The sequence below is a fragment of the Corapipo altera genome, unplaced genomic scaffold (genome assembly GCF_003945725.1).
Source record: "Corapipo altera isolate COAL_440 unplaced genomic scaffold, ASM394572v1 56, whole genome shotgun sequence".
Lineage (NCBI taxonomy): Eukaryota > Metazoa > Chordata > Aves > Passeriformes > Pipridae > Corapipo > Corapipo altera.
In genome coordinates, this window is record NW_020884896.1 from 546,574 (window position 1) to 571,782 (window position 25,209).

Here is a 25,209-nt window from a genome sequence, read left to right on the forward strand (position 1 = left end):
CCCTTTCAGGACAAGAGATGTCTGCAATTCATGGTGAATTTCCCTCCCTTCTCTCATTAAAATCCATTCATTTTCAGTTCAGCCTCTTCATTCTCAAAAATACATCTTGGATATTTGTCAGCTTCTATTCATCTTACTTAGTCTGTGCATCTAATCTCTTTGAGACTAAACATTCCCTCCAATGGCAGACCCTTAGGAGTGTTATTCTGCCAATTGGGACACATAAGGAGAGCCTCTTGGCAAGCTGGCTTATTCTTGGGGAACAGAGAGACATTTTTGATTAGTGAGACCTCAGGCATTTATGCTGTGCAGGATACCACAGTGCTCAGTACTCAGTGAAAGTCAGAAGAGAACTACTGCCTTGAAAAGCAAAATGCTTACTGGCAAATGTTTTTTCAAAATGGATATTGGAAAGCTGGTTTCAGAACCCAGTTTAGTTCACTACTCCCTGTGCAGTTTCAGGCAGGCCACTTCATCTGAGTCTGTAGCCTGGACAGCAGTAACACAAACTTCCTTCTTCTCCGTGTTATTCTCTCTGCTTCATGCTCTGACATGAGGAGAGCAGAACTGTGATGGTGTTATTCCCTAGTAGTAAGTGAAGGGAGACTGACTCCTATCAGATTAAGCTGGTCCAACTGTGAAATCATAGCAGCTTTGGCTCACTAGCAATTTAGCAGTGTTTCATCCACTGACAAAGAAAGACTCTGTCCTCAGCTCCTTACATTTGCTGGTTTACCCTGTACTCTTTAAAAGGGAAAGAAACTGTCCGGGATTGCCTTTCAAGCAGGACGCTTCTACTGCCCTTCTACTGCCCTGTCTCGAGAGATTCTTGAGAGCTTAGTGACATCTGGTGGAAACTGGAAGGATCACAAGACTTTTGTGATCACTGAAGTAATTTATAAAAACAAATTTTCAAAATAGTCCCCGAAAAACAAACAACAAAAATGTATTGATTTTATTCTCAGAACCACAAGAGTAAAAAATCAAAGCACGATGTTATAATGATACATACCAAATATTGTATAGTTTGGAGATCAAAGTGCTTGAAATGCTGATGGGACAGAACAGAGCTGAAATATGAGGAATTTGGCAGTGGATTTTTGCAGGCATGTAAATTATCAGCCTGGTCAAAATACCAGCATAAAAACTAAATTATGCGGGTCACATTTGCTCATCATGCAGTGCCAGGCCCCTGTGATATAACCAGTCTCCATCATGTTTAAATTTTGCACAAAGCACGTGTATGCCTTTGCCTGGGATGTACCATTGTGGGTTTGTTCCACAACCCACTTGTGAGCAGTTAGATTTGTGTGCCCAGAGTTAGGATGAGGTATGGGTCTGGCAATGGACCTAGTTAATGTTATGTTCAGGCTAATTCTAATAAGGAAAGAGAAAAGGTGTTGCATGAAGTTCATATGAATTATCTCATTTGATCTACAAGCATATGCATGTGAATGGGTTTTTCCATTTTTTTCTAGATCTTTTAAATCTTATAAACATAACCAGTATTGCTTTTCCTCTCATTTTTGTAAGTGCGCTTTTTGGATCTGGCTGTGTACAGCATTTCTGCAGCTTCACAAGATGGAGCAAGAATTAACCAAGATTTTCTCCCAGTGTCTTTTAGATATCGAAACAGTACATCCCCTGGATGACAGAGCATTCCCTGTATTTACCAAAGGTTTTGTAAGGCCTTTGATGAAGGGGAAAATCTGAAATATTACTAATCAGTCTCCTTTTCCCCTTCATCCCTTTTTAGAATTCGTAGTGGAAAAGAATGAATTTAGAAGGAGAAAATCAGTAAAATGATGGTCAAAGTTTTCAGAAGCGACTGTGAAGGCTACAGCACAGATCCAGCTGCTGCTGAGAATCCAGAATGTGGATACAGATTGAAGAGTGCTGAACTGGGATCTTAAAGCCACTGGTAAGTTTAAACAATCACAGTCTGGTGCTACAACTTACCTTCTCATTCTCTGGTAAGAAAGAATTAGGTTAGAGGACAAAGGAGGGTGGATTTTCAGCCTACCAAGTCCAAAGTGGATACCCTCTTTGCTACTTAGGAGAAAATGTTTCAGTCTAAGGATTCATGTTGTCTGCCCTGAGCTCCTCAGACCTCTGCCTCCCTTCACATGCAAGCTCATCTCTGCAGTGGTGTCATGATGTATAGTATCACTGCTGGTAACCTTATTAGCAGAGCCAATTGTCCAAAGACCTTCATAGATGAGGCTGCTTGCTATTGTATGAGCTCTAGCCCTATTGTTCATGACAGCACTAGGTGACCTAATTCACTCCAGTGGGTCCATCACATATATCCTCAGACCCTCTGACAGTCCGTTGTCGTCATCCGTCCTGTTAGTGCTCTGCGAGCCCTTGCTTTGTGTTCGTACAAGCACAAAGCTACACGCAGATGGGGCCCTTACCAAAAGGGGTACCAGTCAGTGGGGATTTACATGAGCACAGGACATGAGCCTAAAGCTACTTGGGCATACCTTAGGCCTTTAACATAGCAGACTATATGGAGTCTTTGGAGTTTAGTGTGGAGTAAACCCATTATTTTAGCTTCCCTGACCAGCACTGGAGGAGGATAGAGTTCTGCAGATACTGAGAAACTCGTGGAATTAATATGAAAGAGTAATAAACCATTAAGTCCATACACACAGAGAAAGCCATGCTCAGCACCATGCTATACACATGCCATCTTCTGGGGCAGAAAGATTGTCCTACACAGACAAGAATGAAGATAAATTCCCTACTTACAAGGTCTCTGGTAGCTGTAAAAGGTTAAATGTTTTTGATTCTTTTCTGTAGAGAGCAGTGTTATGTACAAGCACACACGTTGTAACTTGCTTTTGTGTAGATTAGTCTCTGATTTGGCAGAAAGTGAGAACAAAGAAAAAAGAGCATTACTACAAAAAGTTAAAGAAAGGTGGGAATTCTCCCTGCTTGCCCCATTTCCTGTATGATTTGTTGGCAGCCTGCATCCATCATCAGCCTGCTCCTGTGTCTAGTGAATGCATCCACACTGATACAGATGCCCTTCCCAATCTTGCCAGTTTCCTCACAGACCAGTAGAGATCATATACGTTTGTGATATGAGATCGATTGGGAATCAGTATATTCTATCTCTTCCAGAAGCCAAGACAGTTGCAATGCACAGGCTTGGCCCTGCCTGAGCTGTTGAAGAAGTGGTTGAGAATTAAAAGCAGATCAGTCACATCCCAGTCAGTGTTCAAAGAACAGCCTGACAGGAAGAGAAACCTGGGAAGGAAACCACAAAGGGAATTGAACATGTGTAAACCCTGTGGCCCAAAGCTGTGGAGAGGACAGGGTGTCCTCCCTTTGGTGGGCAGAAAGGCAGCCAGAATGTATCTCACAAACACATTAGTTACAGATCATTCTGGTGTAAATGGTGGAAAAGAAGAGATGAGGGTGTGATTAAGGTTTACCAACATTGCATTGGTAAGAAGCAGACAAGTGAACAATACCAAATGTGCTTTGATTATGGGCCAGCCTCATCTATCAGAGCAGAGTGGTAGAAGTGAGATGTGCAAACCTGTTGCTCTATTGACTGAAGAGCTGAGAGGGGAGAACTGTTTACAAAGGGGAACTAAAAAAGTTCTATTGAATGAATATTTTTAACATGTTTATTTGTTGTTTGTGCTCCCAGTTTAATCTCTGTCCTTCTCAGAACTCCAAGGAAGTAATTGAGTTTCATCAAATGCTTTGATAGAGCTCAAAACAATGTTATGTAAGTCCCCAGAAGGACTCTTTGCATAATCGAACCTGGCCTTTTGAGCCACTGACAAAGTCTAGCAGAAGAACATAACCCAGCAGCCACCCAGCTCTTAGCTAGGGATCTAAGTGAATGTTGATGAGAAGGGGAGTAGGTGGAGAAGTCTCTATGAGATTAGAAATCTCAGCAGGAACTGGCATGGAATGCTTTGGAAGGAGATGCTCTTGCCTAGAGCAATATTGCTCTGAAGGAGCTGGGCAGTTGTATTGAGCTGAGTGGTGTGGTCATCCCAGTGCTGCTGGCATTCCAGGCTTTGTCTGGGCTCTGACTATGGGAACAGTTTTCAAACTTTTGATCTAAAATTGCTGTCAAGCAAAAGGAATAATGCTCAGTCTGTGCTAAGTGACTCAAGTTAGGTGATGCTAGCAGAATTTCTAGCTGTCAAATAACTACTTTGTCTCTACTCACTTTTGCAATGATACATTAGCAGAATCCTACTCTTTCCCCTAGTGAAATGTTTCCCTCAATGATGCAGCAATAATCTCCTAATAATAGAGGTAGATATATGCTACATGTATCCTAACTCACGCACAGAGGTGAAGGGGAATGTGTGGTAGCTGAAAAGTTCAAGAATGAAGAATATTTTATGCTTCGTATTGTCTTTTCCTTGAGTACTCACTGGACACTTCACAAGCATTGCCTGTGACTCATGCGTCTTCTTTAAGACAGCAAAGCCGTAGACAAGGAAAACGAGGCATGATACTGTCAAGAAACTTATCTTACAATAAATTATCCATATGGTGAAGAGAGGAATCCAGATGTTCTGGAGGAATATGTGTAGTGCTATTACAAGTTAAATAAACTAACATTTTATTTCTTAGATCTACTGAAAGTCAAAATTCCCCAAGAGTCATTCAATTATTTCATTTTAAGATTTAAAAAAAAAAAAAGGTCAGAAAGCATTGTCCATGCTCCTGTTGAATACTCGACTACAAGTTTTGCCTGGTTTCAGTGGATAAAAAAGGATGAAGGCAGTATAGTTTAATGAGAGACCAAGGCTCATTTCCTGCTTCTGGAACGATTCCAGCCTCTTGAGCACCATGAGAATGTTACCAGGATGGTTCCTTTGACGACATAGTGCTAAACCTGCAGTAAAGTCAGGAGCAGTAAAACCAAGACCTGAGTGAGGTTTGAGATTTTCTTATGAAGACTCAGTTTTGATCCATTGTTTCACCCAGCGTTTCTGAAGGTGTGTGAGCTAAGTTTCTGTCTGCTACAGGTGCGCTTTGGTTACCTTTTGTGGCAAGACTGCAGGCCTGGCATGTTTTCTCCTGATGCTGTAGCCCAAGCTCCTGCTTTATCAGCACTTTTACACATACAATAACAGCAGTTTCCTTGCACTCTTAGTGGGGATTTGCTTTGTGAATACTAGTGTTGCTATAGCTACATTTCCCTAATGTTCATTATTTCTCATAGTGTCCTTGTCACTCATCCAAAGACGCCGGCATTAAGCAAGCTCACAGCAGTGCCTTGGGAGCTATTGGTAGGTGTACTGAATGAGCCAAGAGGTACTACAGCTCGTGCTTTGCCTGGGATAAATCTGCTTCAGTCATGAAGGAAGTGGTAATGGGAGTAGTAAGGAGCTTTTTTACAGCAGTGTGATGGGAAAGAAAAGCCTACAATCACTGGCATGCCTTTCAAAGAGGGTCGAACAGGAAGGAGGAGAAGGAATTGTCATCCCTCAAGAGAACAAATGCAGGGAGGGGAGGGAGCACAGGCAACTTCAGTTAATTGCTCAGTTGTGTAATGAGCTGGGGTGCTGGACAGCTACTGTATAGTCCCTATTGTGTCTGTCGCCTGGTTGGGGGTGTACTGCTCTCAGGCATTTTAGCTGCTTTTTGTTTTTTTGGTTTTGAATGGTTCAATGAGCAAGCTAAATAACACTGTAATTCAGAGCAGGATTGCAAAAAGTTCACTGTCCCTCAGGCGTGCATGTGTAGCTGCTGCTGTCCAGAAAAGGCAATGAATTCTGAACAGCCACCTACTTCATATGGGAGGACACTGAAGAGTTAAGACTAACCAAAAAAGTAGAGATGATCATTGGCAGATCTCGCAGACTGGCATCCAAGAGATGGTCAATACTCTGCATCTTCACTTAAACTCCCATATTGATCAGTCCTTAAGTGCTACTAAAACAGCAAAAAGCTCTCACATGTAAAGTAGGCACCAAAAAACTATATCTCCTAATTTCAGTAGACATGCAGCTGTTGAATGGAATCTTATCCTCTCCCTATGCAAGTACTGGCATATTAAGGCCACTGTGATGATTAAGAAATTGGAATGTTTATCATATAAGGAGAAGTTGAGACAGTTGTGCTTGTTTAGTTTGGAGAAGAGAATGCTCAGAGGGAACTTATCAATAGATACAAATTCCTAAAAGAGAGGGAGTAAATAAGAAGGAGGAAAGAGAGTCCTCTTAGTGGTGTCCAGAGACAGGATAAGTTGCAATGGGTGCAAACTGAAATCCAGGGGGATGATGAAATATCAAAACACGTTGCCTAGACAGGTGATGGAACCTCCACCCTGAGGTATCCAAAACTCACCTGAACATAGTCTTGAGCTCTAGGTGACACTGCTGTGAATTTAAGAGTTTAGACCAGATGCTTCCCAGAGGTTCCTTCCAATCTCAACTATTTTCTGTCATGTTCTTATTAGTTGTTGGTTGTTCCATCTATTGGGCCTGGAGATGCAGGAATGAAGTATGAGGTTCTGTTATTCCTGGTATGCACAAAGTAAGTAACCAAGGAAAAAAAAAACTTATATGTATGGCACTAGAGAACACTCTTCTGGTTTCACAAGCTTATTTCTAAACCTGCAGAGCTACATCAGTGCAAGATTATGTGCAAATCATAAAACTTTACTGTTACACATATCTTTATAAGTGCTGTGCCCTTCCATCACACACATTACTGGACATTTAAAAGGTTCATCAGATATTGAACTGTAGCCCTCAGTATGCTTAGCCTGTAAGGGAGACCTCTCTTTTCAGTATAAAGATCTCAACTGACATCTATTTTTTGTAGTATCACAATATATTTGGTCATCTTTGCAAGCAATAGGTAGGCAATCTTCATTTTGAATCAGCTTTGTGATTTAACAGCTCTGAGAAATACCGTTGTCCTTCACTGGAGTGTTTTTCATCTGGAGTTTCTGTTCCAATGTAATTTCAGTAAGTAAGGCACTCAGATTATGCTAAGTATCATTTAAAGTGCTATTAATTAGCTCTAACACTGTAAACGAAGAGACGATAGTATAGATAAACTTACATCCTCAGATGCTGGGAACTCTTCAAGTTGTAGAGCATCAAACAGGCATCTGGTCTGGGTGCAGCACACTGTGCAGACGCTGTCTGTGGAAGAATCACCCTGTTTTGGTCATTTGAACTATTGTATTATTTCCCAGAATGAAACAATTCTGTTGAGTATTACTACTGTCCACTAGAAAGAATGTTCATATGATAACTTCGTGCTGCACTTTTAGGCAAAGGGAAGAACTCACGGTGACTTAATTTCGAGTAGCAAGTGAGAGCTGCCTACAAGCCCTCTGTTACACTTAACTGGCTATGTTTATTCTGAAGCTAAGAGATATTCACAGCACAGCACAGGCTTGGGCCTGCTCAGGTTAACCCTTATGGGGATCACATTCCGTAGTATGCAATGATCGGGGTCATCACACCACGATATGTGATGTTACCTCTAGCCCTCATTCTGCAGATGAATTTGCAATATACTGGAAAAAGAAACCAGTTTACACTAAATAAACTCCAACTGAATTAGACTCAGACACTCACAGTGTTCTATAAAACCAGTTTTTGTAAAACTCTGGGAGAATTTCCCATTACTCACAATTTTCAGTAAGAAAGAATGTGCTTCATTCCAAAAGCACTCCTGCTTTAAGGTCAAGAGCAAGGTTATTCATAAATTAGCCTCTTATCAGATTTAGACAGATCTTTTCCTGAGGCTGTCTGAGCACTTCATTATCATTATTTTAGGCTCTGTAGGACCAGGAGCAGTATGGGTGTATAGTTGTCAGAAGCATGCAGCACCTGCCTGGCCAGGCAGGAATTTGCCAGGCTGGAGCAAGAGCACTGCGTCCTGCCAAGCCTGTCGTGGTAACGCTTTTGAGTGAACCTCAGTGAAAGTTCATGGAGTGGTTCTGTGCAAAGGGCACGAGCGACTAATTGCGATTAATGCTGTCACAGTGACAGTCACGATTTGCCCCTAGATGGCAGTGATTGCTGCTCTTTGGCAGTATGAGCCATGTTTGCATGTATTTTTTCCATCACAGAAGGACCTGCTCAATAAAAAATCCGCATCTCTTGCATATTAGGATGTGTGCAAATTCCAGTCAGAGTACTTTATATGCTAAATAATATCTCATCAGAAATTGGCCAGAGCAGTATGATCCTATTTTCTGACTGAGGAAAGATAGTTTTATGTGTAGACAAAGAATCAGAGCTTTCATCAACTAGGTTTAGTTCCTAAGTTTTTCAAAGCTCTGTAGACCTTCACCAAATCACCAACCATTGCTTCACTTCCCTATGATTGAAATAGGACAGTAGATTTTCCTTTCTTTCCAGTTTAGCCTGATTTGTCAAGTCTTTGAAGTCGAGATCTTTAAAGAGTGGATTACCTTTTGTTCCAAATGAATGCCTATCAGTGAGCCTTGATCTCCACAGGAGTTCTACATGAATGAAGAATGAAGGAGTGGAACTCTGATTTCTGCTGTGTATGGGGGGAAATGCTTATCAGCTGCTGGATGTAGCCAGAATCCCCTATACTTAAATGGTTAAGTCTTCTAACTGTTCTCAGTTTATCTACACTTTGAGCTCAGTAGTCCTATCTACAAAGGACGTGAGTGTACCTCAGTAGTACAGTGTAAAAGAAGAAAACTGTTAGGTGCAGATAATCCTGCTTAAGTGGTTTGGCCTCTTCAGGAAGTCTGCAGCAAAGCTGGAAGCTGAATCCCTGAATCCTGCCTTTAGAGAGGGAGCTGACAACATATGGTTCCTTACCATCTCCAAGAGACCATATATAGCAGTCACATCTGCCAAGCACTTTCTAGTGATGACTCATTGTTTATTTCTCCAAACATGGTGTCTATTGTAGGATGAAGCAGTGTCTATCATTTCAGTCCTTCCATCCCCCAAATTATCTGCTGTCTAGGCTGACTGTCAGCATGCAGATCAGGAGCAGACCTGGACTGAGGTGACCACCTTTAGCTTCAAACACATGCAGAACCCTTGCAAGTCTGCAGTTTTCTTAAAATATTTTCAGACCGTGGATTCAGAGACTTGCTCTGTAGGATTGCCCCAGAATTGTGACAGATGGGGGGCTTGTCACGCAGCATGTGGTAAATTGGGTCCATTTGGCTCTGCCTGAAGTTGGTCTCAGAGCCTAGGAGATTTTCTGTGAGTGAGAGTTTCTTTGTTATGAAACAGATTACAGAATATCTGGAAGGACAATTCTGTTTCATCTTACTCTGCAGCAGCCTTAGAGTATAAAAGTGTATGTCTCATCCAAACCAAAGTCCAGTCTGAGGGAGTATGTCATTATGGGGATCATAACCATAGTATCTTTATCTGTATAAAGGTATTTAATTATCATGTTTCCAAAGAATAAGGTCATGACATATGGCAAAATGTCTTAGAGGTCAGTAATAATGGCTTCAGAGGAATGTACAAAAGGTACCATCATCACAAAATCTGCCTTTAGAGGAATTTTAAATATAAGCTCCAATTAATAAAATATTTTTCCCTAGAGGTCTTATTAGTTAGTTATTAAGTATTGCAGCTGCTTTTTCATAAAACAAAATTGAAATTAAACAGATTGTTTTCAGAAATCTTTTTAATATCCCTGTAAAACAGGAAAAACTTATGTCAAACAGCAAACACATCTGTCAAACAGCTGCAAAGATGATGCACAAATGTGGAGAAACAAATAATGCTATGAGGATTGTCTTCTAAATCCAGAATGCTTGTTCTAAACTACAGAAAAAAACACCTTTGCATCAAGTACAGGAATATTTTCAGAGACACTTATTTAAATTGTTGTGGTACAAAAAGTCAATTGTGCATTCATGTGCAGTGTAGTGCATTCATTGCCTTGTACTTGTGCAGTAATTAAAGTCAAAGGCCAAATACCAAATGAAAGTAACAAAGGTATGAAAAAAATTTGGCTGATGACATTTGAAAAAATTGTGCGAACAGTCCCTTAAATGCAACATGAAGATAGTAAATGCAGAATGTATGGAAAGTAATGCTGAAAGAAAGGAACAAATGCAATGAATTTAAGACAAAACATTGAGTTCTGCTTATGTTTATACCACTATAAATCCAGGGTTACTCCTGGATTTATTTAGCATTATTCTGAAACTTTATCAATATGTTTGAAATTAACATCTGGCTCAAATAACAAACTGCATTTCTATCTTTTGCTGCCTTCTAGCAGACTATTGGAGGCCAGAAAGAAAAAATGGGCCTTGGCCTTAATTATGGTTATTTACAGTGGATTTTTCTAAAAGTCATACTTTTAATTAGCATTTAATCCCCTGTTCTTTCTGAAAAATAAGCTTCTTATTCATAATGAAAATAGGCATTTTATTGTCTTGCTTCTACTTCAGTTTTAAATCCAATGCCTCTTAATATTTTTTTCTTTTCCTGAAATCAAAGAATTTTTAAAAATATGTACAATTCAGTCAGATTGCTACAGTTTCCTATGTTTAAAAGTTACTCTTCCAATGGGCATGTAATCACTTCCATATACGTCACCTTCTAGATAAAGGACTTAGAAGTAGTACTATAGAAACAAGTGCAATCTTACAACTTTAACAGCATATTTGTGCTCACATCCATTCACATGAACAGAAATACTTTTTACAAGAGAAATAAACTGTACAGAGAGTTCATTACTCTAATTTATAAAGATCTGATTTAGCCCCTACTGAAATCAGTGGGACTTCCCATAGATCAGTTCAAATCCTAGGTAAGAATTACAAGATAGTTAATCATTGGAAAGGATCAGGGGAAGATGAAATGTATGCGTGTGCCACAACGCACATACAGTCATTTCACCTGGCTTAGTGTTGCAATCCTTTTTACATGGATGTAGAATGAAAGAACACTGTTCATCTACATCTGTGCATATTGCTGGGCTCTTCCTTTGAAGAGAACCAATGAGAGTTTAAAGGCATTCTATTTTTATTGTTAGTTTCTTGATTTAAGATGACTGTTGAAGGTGGTATAAAACCCTAGGCTGGAGCGATGACTGGAAATGGTTCTACATTGTTCAAGCAACCAAGGTAACCAAATTGAGTCCTTCCACACAAAAGCATAACTAATAAATACTGCTTTGCAGTCCAGAAGCCAATAGTACATAACAATAGATGAGGAACAACTAATCTTCCACAAACACCAGCAAAACCTTAGATCTTTATAGTTGCTGTCTGGAAAGTAAAGCTAATATCCTTGACACAGTCCCAAAATATTTTCCTAACAATTAATATATTATTACACAGAATGCAAAAATTGTCCATGGCAATTTAACACAGCAGTGTTGCAGTGCTGGGTGGCTGCTTCTCCAAACTTTGAGCCAAGATTTAAATGACTTACCCAGGATGTGTTAAGCAAGGTTTTGAAATGCCTTAGAAATCAGAGTAATCTAAAAAACCACATAATAACACTCATCTGTCCTGGCTTAACATCTCTTTAAAGTAATTGCTGAGTGGTCCCTGGAGTCCAAGGGGAAAGCAACAGGGAAGAGTCGTATTGTAGTCAGTGGGAATCCATTGTTCGGAGGATCTGAAGGACTTCCAGCACAACTTCATAACAGAATAAATACTCATCCTGTGTGAAGAGACACCAGTGTGAAACACCTGGTAACATTCAACATAAATTCTAGACAAAGAAGGACAGACTAGTTGAATCGCTGTTTATAACATCATCATCTTTGTAATATGGATACAAAACCTTACATATTACAGAGAATCCTTGTTCTTTTTTTCCATCACATGTAAAAGTTCAGGAACACTGTATTTTAAGCATGTGTCAACTCTCATTTAGATCAGTGAAGGTTATCTATCTACTTCATTTTAGTCACATGATCAATCATTACACTGAAGAAAAACGTATCAAAGCATGTGCTAAAATGGAAGGAAGAACTTATCCTAGTCTTCTCTTGCTTTTATTCCCACCACCTGTTTTCTCTGAATTGAGTTAGCTGCATCTTATCTTTTCCTGTGTGAAAAGTCTTTTTGGGAGTTGTTTTAACTCAACAGTAGAAGGGTTTACTTGGTGATGATAACTCAGCAATAGCAAGAATTCAGCTGAAGGCTGCAATTTTTTCTTCTTGCTTTAGAAACAGAAAGAGGTGTATGTTTTGTCTGTACTATACTACTGCTTGGCTTTTATTTCAATTATTTAGTAAGGGACAGACTTCCATATTTTAAACTAGACACCACTTGCCTGGAAGGCTGTTATTTTCCACAAATGAGAGCACTAAAATTATATTTTAAGCCCCAGATTTATCAAAGCATGTGGGTATGTACCACTAATTGAGGCTTTTAAAAATCATAGTCTAGTTGAATATTGAGAACTTACCTTAGTTTGGATCATGCCAAAACGCTGCTCTCTCAAATCCCTCACTATGTGCTTGATGTTGAACTATAGGAAGAGAACAATTTTTATTTAATTGACATGCAAATTATAAAGAAAGATTTAAGCATGTTCAAGTGGGGAAGCTGTGACTCACTTCTTTTAGAGATAGTATATTAACTTATTAATTTTGTTGTTTGAAACAAAAGCTGGGTTTATTCACCGTTTTTGTTAGGATGAATTCTAAGAGGGATTACTCTGTTCTAAGATGCCCCCCACCATGCTATTGACATCCATACCAGTTTGCAATACTTGCAATGATCTGTTTGATACTTACACATAAATCTTTTTCTATATAGCTGAGCAGAATTTCAATACACAGCAAAACTCCACTTCTTCCAATGCCAGTACTGCAGTGAGCAACAATAGGTCCTGTACTGTGAGCTTTTCTCATGTGACAAATAAATTTTACAAGCTGCTCAGCCAGTTTGGGAATATTGTGGTCTGGCCAAGTGGTGAATTGCAAATGACTTATAAAGCGCTTCTCTTCTGTCTGGAAGAGAGAGAGACCAAAAAGGTTAAAAATTATCGGTCCTAAAACCAATTTTCAAGGAATTCCACTAAAAATTTTCCTTTAGCCTCATTCTTAGTCAATCGTTTGTGTACCCTGAAATTCTTCAGCTTTTTATATTTGCCTCTAATAAGATTTCTTTAGGTTTCCAGTAATGCACTCAGAAGACACAAACCTAGGAAATTTACTTTGTATGATTTTGATGTGACACTGAAGTTATTCTGTTGCCTCAAAAGGATGTAGTTATCTCATTTGTTGTTTAGAAAGGAAAAAAAAAATTTGTTAAATTAGAACATTACAGTACTGTTTGCTAAAACTGTTATTTTAGCTGAATTAAGCCTTACTAATAGAAGGGTAGTAATATGAATGCCATGATATTAAGATCATAAATGCTATTCTGGCTATCAGACATAAAAGAATAAATTGTGATTAGATACCCAACAGGAAAACTAACTAAAAAATGCTTACAATACTAAATAAAATGTAGGTTAAATAAAGACTGATATTAATTGAATGGTTCTGGGTCAATACTTCTTGTTGCCAGCTCAAAAAACCACATTGAGCTTAATGCTAAAGAACTACCTGGATTTTTATTATCAGAACAATTTGAATGCAAATATGGATTTCTGCTGAAACAAACCCATAGCTTTCTGTAGTAGTTTGATATTGGTCCAGTACAAACATAACAAACTTAAAATTGTCATTTAAACAATCACATATAACATACCATCTTCCCATCTTAAGAGTCTTTTGGAAAGATTCTCATCAAATGCTTTACCATGCTTCACACTCAATACCATATGGTGAATTGTCTTTCCTCAAATAGAAAAATTATCTTGAGAGAAAAGACACCAAGTTAGTCTGGCACAGGTACAAGTCTTTTCGTTATTCCACTAAATATGTGTCCTGTAGAAAATTTTACAGAGTTACTATTGAGGCAAGACTGAGAGACTTATAATTGCCCTGATATCCCTGTTCTTACACCTGGATTCTGTATTTGCTAAGTTTCTAAAAATTTGCTGCTAGATTCATAATTTCACATGTATTCATGTCTTTTGATGAATGAAGAAAGTATCGTTTGATTTAAATTATAGGATGAAAACCACCTTCTTCCCCTCTTTCCATCCAGCCACCATTAGAGGATATGAATCTACTCTGGCACAGATGCAATTTGATGAGAACCATAAGCAATTCTGCAAAACACTAAACACACCAGCTCTGTGACTGTTAGAGGACTCATTTTTGGAAGTTCTTGTCTAAAAGTCTGTAATATCAGATCCATTGCTTGTGGAATGAGCAAAGAAGTATTATCTCATTAACCCTAAATTCATGCCTGTTATTCAGATTTTTACATTCCTAAAAAATCCAAGCACATGTTATGGAAGAATCAAGCAGTACTACTGGTATCTACTCATTTAAAATATATAATCAATTTCATCATATATAAAAGTATTAAATCTACTCAACTTACCTGCTTGTTGATCACTTCTATTTTTCTAATTACGAAGTATTCCAGAATCTGGTAATTGTCTAGCCTGAGATGGAAATTTACCAGGTCTTTAGAGTCATTGGGAGGCTCAGGCCAGTATCGGTGACATTTGACTTCCCCTAACTCCACTTCTTTTGTCATCATGGCAATCACATTTGATTCATTCTCCCAGACCATTTGCCAGAAATCGGCCATAGTGGATGGCAGAGGCCCTTGGGTTATGATATAAAAATGTTCCTCTTCTCCAACTTTCATTCTAATATAACTCGCATTAATGTAGCCATTCTTTTCTCCCAGAGGAACTCGTGTCTTATCATCTGTACAGAAACAGAAAGATCCTTTTGAGCTGTGAATCTGAAATGGAGTTCTACCATCTCCAGCACTCATGAGACAGGGAACCTCAGTCTCTCCGTCAAAGTACGGCTCTGGATTCTAGAATAGAATTTGACTAGTAGCACCGATATTAATCACTGCTAATAGGAATTTCCACAGATAAATTGTATGGTTCACTACAGCTTTATTTCTCTTAAGATCCTTGTGTAATACTCTGACAAGACTTCTAATTACCATGGGATTGTTTGGCAGTGATTCGACATAGTGTATCCAGTGCTGCTTTTAATATATTGCATAGGAATATTGACACTGGATTTTGGTGTTCTAAATCAGGAAAACTTTTAAGAATATATATACTGCATTCGCTGATACATAGAGGTGCTGCAAATTTTTGCATGTGTTGTCCTGCTGCTGCAGTTTACAAAGACATCAAGTGTTCAGAAAGTGTTTTCTTTCTGCCATGATACCTCTCAGGGAGTATCATTGGGCAGTACATTATTTTTTCTTGGATCCTTTCTAATAGCAGTCATTCAGTTCTTGGACCCAAATCTTCTTTCTAAAATGACTTCTCATCAGCAATGAAATTTGTTTCTGACTCTGATCAGGGCTGAGCAGCTGAAGGGTCTGCTTGGATAATATGTTTTCAAATACTTTTGGAAGAATCTTTATCGTTTGAAGAGTTACGTGACTTCATGATTTCCATTGTACTTTTCAGAATTCCACTGTGTCACAAGCAGTAGATGTAGCTGTACATTTAAATAGATTTAAAGAAATGGTATAATTCAATGCCCACAGAAATGTAGATCAGTAACTCTGAGAACAAGGGAAGGAAACACCAAGACAACTAGTCCCCTACCAGACCAAGTCTTGCCATGTGGAAGATGATACTTTGAATAATTACATATTGTACAATGCAGACATGCTTATGTGAACTCTCTCTCTTTTGGAAAAATCTCATTATTCATAATGAATGATTCCATTATTAGCGAAGCTCTGTGTGACTAAGGATGTGGTGAGATTTGCACCTCCTACATCTCAGTGTTATAACTGTTTTTCTGTTTTCTGATGTCTTTGTTCACCCAGTGTATGTTTTTGTTACTGTGCATACTTACATGGAAGAATGTCTTGGTATCTGTTTTTATGCCGGTTTTCTGGTGCTTTGCCAGTTCTGCACTCATCTATTGGTTTCACATGTTCTAAAGCCTAGATCAAAAAGAAATAGTCAATCCATGATGTTCACATCCACTAGATAACTTCCACAGTGTCAGTGTGAGCAAACTTTACTGCAGTATATGACCCAAGACTGGCAAATAGACTTCTTACAGAAGAGAATCAGTACACCATTCTCTAAACTCCTAGGCAAGGAATTCAAGTTGCTTTATATTTTCTTCAGCCTGAACAACATTCCTAGGCTTTTCAAGTGAGATTTCCAACCTTCATCCTCATCCTCTGTCGTTACAAATCCCTGTTGTATATTGCTGTATGATAGATGTTTGGAATAGTGTCTCAGCCAAATGTCAGCATTTATAATGGATAACCTCCTGACTGAAGCACTAACTGCTGCACTATTAGCAGTGCAGTAATGACAGCGAGTACTTTTCAGTGATAAAGTGATTAATATAGAGAACACCATCAATGGTACTGAGTGCAAATCATATGGTTGTTAAGTACTTCATAGTAGATTTAGGGGAACATAATGCAGTGTTGTTGGAAGCAGAAATGTGGAAGTTCATTTCGTTTACGGTTTTGAGTTACCTTGACTTTTTTTTACTCTTGTACCTATTTGATATGCATTGCATAATGCTCAGCCATCACATTATGCTGCTATACAGTCTATATGAACTGAAATACATGTTACAATTCTTGAACACCTTCATCAGTTACTAGAGGTTTTACTCAGATAAAATATCCATTGGCTTTAACCAGTTCCCTATTAGATCTTTACGTGCAGACATGTGACTCAGCTACATCAGCAATGGAAGAGAATGGAATGAATGGAAATTAATACATGCCCTTGAGCCTTCAGGGAAAGTCAGCAAATCCTGTACACTTGAGCCTGTTGGATTTTGTACCCAGAAAGTCAAGATATAAAGGCAAGTGAAAGAAACTGATAATGTTGCAATTACTATGGAAAAGTAGCAGCAATCCATTTCACTGGTACATCCTTTTTGCTGGTACATCCTTTAAGGGAAAATTCAGCACTGTGTTGAAGAGTTATGAATCTATTCTTTGGGAATTTGATGATAACTGAGTACTCTATTTATGCCCTGACACAAGCGATTTTATATGCCTTCCTAATTTTACATTTTTTTCATTATTTAAATACCATCAGATGTAATTATGTGTTTTCATTACCTATGGAGTTACATTAATTTTTATTTTAATTTCACAAAATTCTTGACTTTTTTAGCATCTTGTGGCAATGAGTTCCGTGGATAACTGTTGCATTGTGTGAAACATTCTCCTTTCAACTAAGTGTTTCTACATTAGTGAATCCCTGGAAGCATGGATTTCTTGCTTAGTGCAGCCCTTGGGACAGTTCTTAGGCAGATGTTCAGCAGAGCTGAGGGGGTAATGGGAAATCAGTCTAGGAAAAAGTGATTCATACTCTACTTTTGTGTGTTGTCTATTTTCATTACACGTAGGCAGTATCTTTGGACAGAGAACAGTGTAAGCCTGACCTACGTGGAAAGAGGAAGATACACATACTGCAGTATCTGCCAAACAGCAGAATAGAAACCCCATTATGGCTGGAATAATTCTCAGGGAAAGTGGATTGAATAAAGACATACAAGTTGATCTCCCATACAGTATGCAGAAAGCTATTAAAAAACACTTTCTTAGCTGTGCTAAACAGTTAGATCTTAAAAAGGAATCACACTTTACCATAAACTCCTTTAACACCTCTTGATTCTCAATCCGCAACTGAAGGCCTTGAATAAGACCTGTGATGCCAGTCCTTGGATCTAGTCCAGACCGTGATGGTTTCAAGTTAATTAACTGAGTCAGTTCATCTCCAGAAGCAAAGGTTCTGTCTATATATCAACAACAACAACAAAAACCACAAAACCAAAACACAGCAACAAAAAAAAACAAACAAGAAGTTTTTAATTATTATTGTTCATAGTGCAAGGTCCTGGCCTAAAAAAACTAGGGAGCTGGAGAATGTATGTACATTTTGATGCTTGTATTGTGGAAGCAAAATGTGAGAAAATGTGAGAAAATATTTTTGGCTTACTTATGTTCACAGCAGAAAGAAGAATAAGTCAGCACCATGGATACAACCAGCACTACATTTCATGTTATTTGGAGGTAGATCCAACTGTTGCGACTTATTGCCTCATACAGTTTCTAAATACAGTCTGTTCTAAATAAACTGTTCTTGCTGAATTGTAAACTTTAATGCTAGTTTATACTGGTATAGGAGACTGGCCACATCTTCATAGGGAATCATCTTCATGTTTCCAACACTTCCCTGAAAATTAGTATTGCCACACCCCACTGCTAGGAATAATCACTGCACATCCTTCTTTCCTGAAGTTAGAAAATATTTTTTCTCCTCATCATATCTCACACTCCACTTCAAGAAAAGGTGTGAACTACCTTTCATGCACCAAAGTCAGGTTTCAGTTTTACTAAGTTGCTCATCCTGAAGTACCTATTCTGATCCAATACTTGACAGATTAAGAAAATGGATAAACATTATCTCTCCAGAAATATCACTGCTCTACTGGAAAAACTTTTGTTACCATGTTGAGTAAGAACAGTAGCTTGTTTGGTAAAAATTAATGGTTTGAGGTGGGGGAATTACGGAATTTGTCTTTTTTATTCATAGGCTACTGTTGGCAAAGAATAACATGCCAGCTGTCTCAAAGAAAACCTGATTATATGTTTCATGGGTTTGTTATAGGCTGAAGACAAGGAGCAATGCTGTGTTCTCCTCTTGTAAGATATCATTGCTACTTCTCACTCTTCTCTGTTAGAAAAGTTGTGCTTGCTATGTTTCTGTCTGGGCTACAACGTTCCTCTGCCTTTCCTGAGCTTCTAAGACACTTTCTGCTCACTTTTTGTTCTCTGACTCTCACAAGTGTGAGGGTGTTCCTATTAGCTATTCAAGAGTGCCAGTGAAGAGAGATTCCCCACTCCAGACAGAGGACACTATTTCCCATATACCTCTCTTTCCTTCCAGATCAAATGGAATTTAAAACTTCTGAACTCTGAGCAGGTAGTAGATGATAGATCAGTTATAATTTTCTGTTTGCTCTCCAGCATGGCTTGGTAGTGTGAGGGAGATAACTGTGGTTTGCTTCTGATAAGGGTCATCAGCAATTCATTGTTTCCACAGGGCAAGAAGAAGCAGAGAGAGAGAGAGATCTGCATTTCAGATAATCTGTGGGATACTGCAGCATCCTGAGTGTGATTCCTTTCACAAATTATTCTCATCTGGGGCAGAAAGAGTTTAATTTCCATAAAGGAACAATTAGGCGGATTCTTTCTGTAAACTCTTCTGGTGTCGAAGAGGCTTTGGCACCTGAGCTGTAAAAGTGCTTCAGTATGTGCTTAAGCACATCAGTTCTAGAGGTTTTAGTGAAGTTGTTATGTGAAGTGAAATTCAGTGATTCTGGGAACAAAGTCTTGAGATATAATTTGGCTCTTCAGTGTGCATTTTTGTTTAAGTGTTTAATTTACTTTTCTGAAAAGTTGTATGAGAGCTGTAAGGGAGATAGAAGAGAGCTCCTGCTATATGTCTTCTTTTGGAGATGCCTTCATATGTGCAAGTGGTAAAAATTGTGTCTTGAGTGCCCTGGTTTTTGAGACTGAAAGAGCAAATCCTTAGCTTGTACACAAGGGACTACTGTTGTTCTCAATGTACATATATGGAGGAGCTGGGCTATAATGTTAAAGAAACAAAAAAAGTTTTTGCATGGTTACTTCTAGGTAGAACAGGAATCCTGTGGGGTATAACATCATCTTCATTGTTCCAGCTGTCTGACTCAGACTGATGATTTTCTCTTCTGCAGCCTTCACATTCTGCATATTTCTGTGACCTGTAAAACAGCGTTAGATGAAGTGGCAGAAGCTTTGATACTCTGAACTGTATAAAGATTCTGGGTTTAATATATTTTTGATCACTTTAAACTTTCTTGAGCAATTACTTTCAAGAATTAATCTGAACTCTAAAGAACATAAGTTCAAGCAGTAGTAGGAGCATTTTGTCTGGAGTATTGTTCGCAACTATAGCTAGTGAAAAACACTATTATTTGTATTGTATGTGGTGGCTATTGGGGTTTTTCCTCAGAGATAAGAGCATACTTAGGATAAAAAGCTGCTCAAAGTTGACTGGAAGTAACATTTCCCACAGTTACAGAAAATTTTTCATGTATGACCTATTTCAGTTGTTAGGCAATTATAGCTTAATTGGCTTTGAGTGTTAATTTTTCCTAAAATATTTAGAAAACTGTAGGGCACTGTAATATGTTTTATGTAGAAGCTAATTCTGCAATCCAGAATATAACTATAACATGTGTAGCATGGTTTAAATATTCCTCTACTGACTAACTCAGATACCCTTTAGTAGACTTAAGCATATCAGAGTCTTACACTATCCTATCCTATGTGTGATCATAATGTTAGAAACAGTAAAAGGTACACTTAAGAGGGAGACTAAGACAATCAGTAGCAACTTTACCAATATCAGTAACCATTGCAGGCTGTGCATGTTCAAGTTACACAAAGCTTTTGCACGAAGAAAATAGAAATACTGGAAAATACTGATAGTAAAAAGATTCAGATTACTGAACAGGGCCCAGCAAATCATCCTATTTGCAAAACAACCAGGAAAGATACTTGTTATCCCTATATATGATAACTTTGTATTAGCCATTAGAGGCATTTATGCATGTTGCACACAGAGCTAGATAATTTAAAAATAATCACACATGATTAGCTGGTATACCATGAAATAATGTTATATTAGCAATGAGATAATAGTCAGGGGCATCGAGTCTGTGTTCACATGGATGTTCTCAATTGCAGATGCTCTCAGAACTTCTTTAAAAACTTATCTCTGCAAGCAGATAGGGAAGATTTTCATCGCTAATTGATTGACCAAATAATGTTTTACAAAATTTTGTTTTAAATGTAAATATTTGTCCTTTTTTCCACTTATTTGGGTTATAAATGCTAAAACAGATCATATTTCATATATTTGGCATAATTGTAATAAAACTGTCCACCATATTACCAATGTATTACCAATACTCAATTATTCTTGGATTTCCCATTATCCTAAAGATTTAAAATCTGAAGTAAAATTCTTCCCTTCTTGTACTATGTACTTGCTTTGGAGTAACATCCTCTAATTCCCTGGATTCTCATATGTCTGGACTTCAACATCTGTATCGTTACAGCCATAGTACCGCAGGGTCCAGCCCAGGCTGCAAGATCTGCTTGGAACTCTTAGTAAAACCCACGGGGACCCTGCCCACCAAGGTGACAGTGCTACCACTGTTCTCTGCCCTCCTCAGCTGGAAAGGCCAAAGCTGGTTTAGGCAATTCCTCATGAGCTGTTACACCTGGAAGCTTACATTCCATTTGTCTTAGTAATTGTGTGGAAGCTGTTTAGCAGCTCTTGCTGCAGATGGAGCTGCATTCCAATAGAACTGTATTTCTGTCATTTGGGACACGAGTGCATTTGCATACCATTATTAGGACAGCTCTGGAAATATAAGCATAAATTATCCATACTATTTATTTTAATAGTTTTACTTCATTTGAAAGACTTACCTGTCTGAAATGTTACTGATGATATCCCTATAGTCTTGTCCAGCCAGCTGACCTTGAACAGAATTGTGTGTACTTTCTAGATCCTGCAGGTTTCAAATAAGAAAAAGCTGTGAAAAAATCAGTACACAGAAACATCAAGAATATAGTTACTTTCATTAGCATTCTTTCTTATTCCTGACAGAAATGTGTCCTTCACTCAAGAAAGAAAGGGAAAATAGTTTCCTCTTTCAGAAAAAAGTATGTATTGCAATATCTAGTAGGAGTAAAAAGCCCTATCAGCTGCATTTGTGAGTTTCAGAACAACACAGTCTTCAGACATCTCTACAGCTTAGCATGCATGAATGAACTTTGAAAAGGTTCATATTTGTTATATGCTCTCTGATCTCATAAAGAGAATTCAATCACAGGATTTAGGAGTCACACTCATCACCAGCTCTTGGCAGCAGAAAGCACGTGTTCAGTATCTGAGATGGAACTGTTGGTAATAATTTACTTTTTTTATCTCAGACACAAAGATGCCAGTGGAAGAAGTAGGATGCAGCTGCTCTGCTGGAGAAATGCTCAACCAGCAGAGAAGGCAGACTCTTGATCACCCTCCAATGCAGTAAAAGCGATAGTATTGGTGGTTGGTTTTCCATCCTAGAGAGTAATTCTAGGTCCTGCATTTAAATAATGATGCAGGACATCTGCTGTTGGTATGTGGAAGAAGTTCCTTTTCTAGTGTAACAGTGGTGTTTCTTCTTTCCTTGCTTAATATTCCAGATGCACTCAGAAACTGCCCTGGCATACTACACAGTGTAAAGTAGTGAATGCTCCACAGAATCTTAATGGTAGCTACCACTTATACATATTTTCTTACTTTTGTGCATATTTTTCCCCGCTAGAATGGGGACATTCATAGCTGCCTATTTAACCATGAATTCATCTACCCAGTTTCTGCACCTTCTGACTATATAGATTGGAGACCGTTATATTGATTTCTGGTTTTAATTTGCAAAGGAAAGGTATTTTACTGCTTGTCTTTTTTTGCATATGTATTTTTTCAGTAGTTTGGCATTTTCAAAGTCTGCATCTTTGGGGTAGATGATAGTCGTGCTCTACAAAGTAAAGCATAAATAGTTTCTATTCATAGGAGACAGCTAAGGGTAAACTGGAAATAATGAAGAGACAGTTAATGGAACCAATTCAGCAAAAACACTTAGCATGTGCTTTAGGTTAGGCATGTGCTGTGCTGAACTAGACAGACTTAATCCTATTTACTTTAAAACCACTTTAAAACTAAATTTGTGCCTTAATACCTTATAACTCAGGGATCTGATAAGGAACCTGTAACCCTACCGCTATCTCCTACTTCTGATATTATTTCTTGCGTGTACTTTTTTGTCAGATCTTAGACATGACCTTGTTTTGATATTAAATTTCACCTATCTCTAAAAGTTTGGTTCCAACACCCATTCCAACACTGTATTTAAAACCTCCTCCAAGAAATTCCTCTTCAAGATTTTCTCAGCTTATTCATATCAAGGATTTCTATCACTTTTTCTAGTTTGATTATATTGGTTGAATCAGGGTTTGGTTTTTTTATTTGAGAAGACCTACATTTCTCGTATTTTCTGAGGGGCCTTACAGTTGTAAACTTAGAAATATTGTGAAATTTGATGTGGAATGTTTTTGTGGACTTACTAAGATTCAAAACATAACCATCTTTGAAGAAGTTTAGATGTCTTAGACTCATGAATATTAGTGGAAGACAATTGAATAGAAATCTTTTAATGTATATACTTTAGAAATACTGAAAGGATAGTAAAATTAATAAATTATTTATTTCAGTATTATAAAGAATCAGAACAAGACTTGCATATGCAACCTTCCTTCCCCCCACCTGTTTGGCATATGTATTATATTAATAATATGCTCTTATTTCAGTTGAATCCCCTGACTCACTCCAGTGTCAGCAGCTCCAGTCATTGTAGCACATTTCCCTCACATCAGTCTTTTTTCAACAAGAAGGTGTGGTACTTGCCCACATTGCAGCAAACCCATTTTGTAAACAAACATATGAGTACATTGCCCAATAACTTCTGATAACTCCTCCAATTTTACCTTGCTGCACATCTGGTTGGAGCCTTCTTCCTTGAAACTGAAAACAGGTTGAGCTCGCAGACTTTCCTCAGCGCTAGCTGAATATCAGAAAGCAAAATCAAAACAAAATGCGTGAAAATACAGATCCATTTCTTCTCTGACAGCTACATCAAAGGACTTTGACCTTGGAAGAGGCACAGAGATAAGTGCAAGAAACTAGCATGGAATATCCCTTTCATGGATGGTCTGAGAGGGGTAGTACAGCACAAATGCCATGTATCACCACTGAAGAAGCCAGCATAATTCAGACTTGAAAGATACACTGAAGTACAGCCCTGTATAAACAGCAGTTATAAATAAAAAAACTGAAACAGACTTTGAATCTGCCCTCCCTAACCCAGCCCATTCCTTTGCAGTGCTAAGGGGCAAATACCATAGATTAACTTTGGTGCCAGTGCTTCTATAATACCACTGGGTTTTGCTGGTCCAGGAAATCAGTTTAAACTTCTCAGAAACTGTGTAATTCACCGATGTCATGTAAGATTAAAATAGCAATGGCAGTGTCTTCTTGACTGAGAATACTTGAAACAGAGGCTCCAGTTTGTAACCAGCAGGCCAGAAGGAGGAATTCTATATGCTTCCCACTGAAGTTTGTCCACATTACAGGAAACATTTCAGTATTCAAAGAAATAGGAAGTTGAGGACCACAATCTATTGGTAATATTATATCCTTGCTTCCACTCCCAGCTTTAATTAGTATTTAATTTTTGAGTATTCAATAGAGCAGAGCATAGAGCACAAGTTTCTTCCATAGAGTTAGTCAGCTCTCTTAGTACTGCCCTGTGCAAGATGGGTGTGCTCTCAAGTTAATAACAACAATAAACCTGGGAGCAGAGGCTTCTGGATTTGATCAAGAATAAGCACAGAAGAGAAATTGTCTGCCAGACAGAATAGGAGGTGTAGTGCTTCCAGGAGATAAGTAGGAATGGTGGGATGTGAATTATTGGGAAATGTATTTTAGCGGCTGGCTGTGATTCCATCAGTAAGTTGTATAAAATGAGGCAAAATCAGACCAGGATTCGTGACTAAAAAACACAAGCTGAGTTAAAGCATTTTTGAGGGCCTTGCAGCTTTGCTTCCACTGTTCCTAGACTTAAAAATCACACTTGAATATTCCTTTCCTGTGGTCCTGTGTCTTGAATAGTTTAGACAGTGCTGCAGATCAAGGTGAAGAACGTGTTTGTATCTACAGCTATGAATCAAACTCACTGCAAAATTGAATTGTTTTGCTAATAGGAAATATGAGTTCAGGCAACACATAATCCCACTTTTATCATACACTGAGTGGATGTAGCTGCTTACCAGGCTCTGCTTTTGTGTTTGTGGGGGAAGGTCTGTTACTCTGATTGCCTGAATAAGCCCAGTGCAAAGCCACACTTCGACAGACTGTGAGTTGAACGGTTCCTTGAGCCTTGCGCAGCAAATCCGTAACTGTTTGGCGTGGCAGACCAGAGACAAAAGTCTCATTCACCTGAAAAATACAATGATTTGTATTTGAAGATTCCTGT

The 25,209-nt window shown here is 38.4% G+C and overlaps 2 protein-coding genes across 2 annotated transcripts in view; one reads left to right on the top strand and one right to left on the bottom strand.

The window, feature by feature from the left end:
• The first annotated feature begins 1,860 nt into the window (after positions 1-1,860).
• The window catches only part of MAPK8 (mitogen-activated protein kinase 8), a 137,895-nt gene continuing 114,546 nt past the window's right edge, over positions 1,861-25,209 (top strand). The window contains exon 1 of the mRNA XM_027648162.1: positions 1,861-1,921. The gene's annotated coding sequence lies outside the window, so the exon portion shown is untranslated. The remainder of the gene's footprint in view (positions 1,922-25,209) is intronic.
• Positions 9,622-25,209, bottom strand: part of FRMPD2 (FERM and PDZ domain containing 2) — a 73,531-nt gene continuing 57,943 nt past the window's right edge. The window contains exons 38-47 of the mRNA XM_027648153.1: positions 25,004-25,172; positions 23,663-23,739; positions 21,560-21,648; positions 19,706-19,821; positions 17,660-17,808; positions 15,886-15,976; positions 14,423-14,757; positions 12,718-12,933; positions 12,387-12,449; positions 9,622-11,633 (exon numbers count right to left, since the gene is read on the bottom strand). Of these exons, the coding sequence (XP_027503954.1) occupies positions 11,562-11,633; positions 12,387-12,449; positions 12,718-12,933; positions 14,423-14,757; positions 15,886-15,976; positions 17,660-17,808; positions 19,706-19,821; positions 21,560-21,648; positions 23,663-23,739; positions 25,004-25,172 (1,377 nt within the window). The 3' untranslated portion in view covers positions 9,622-11,561. The remainder of the gene's footprint in view (positions 11,634-12,386; positions 12,450-12,717; positions 12,934-14,422; positions 14,758-15,885; positions 15,977-17,659; positions 17,809-19,705; positions 19,822-21,559; positions 21,649-23,662; positions 23,740-25,003; positions 25,173-25,209) is intronic.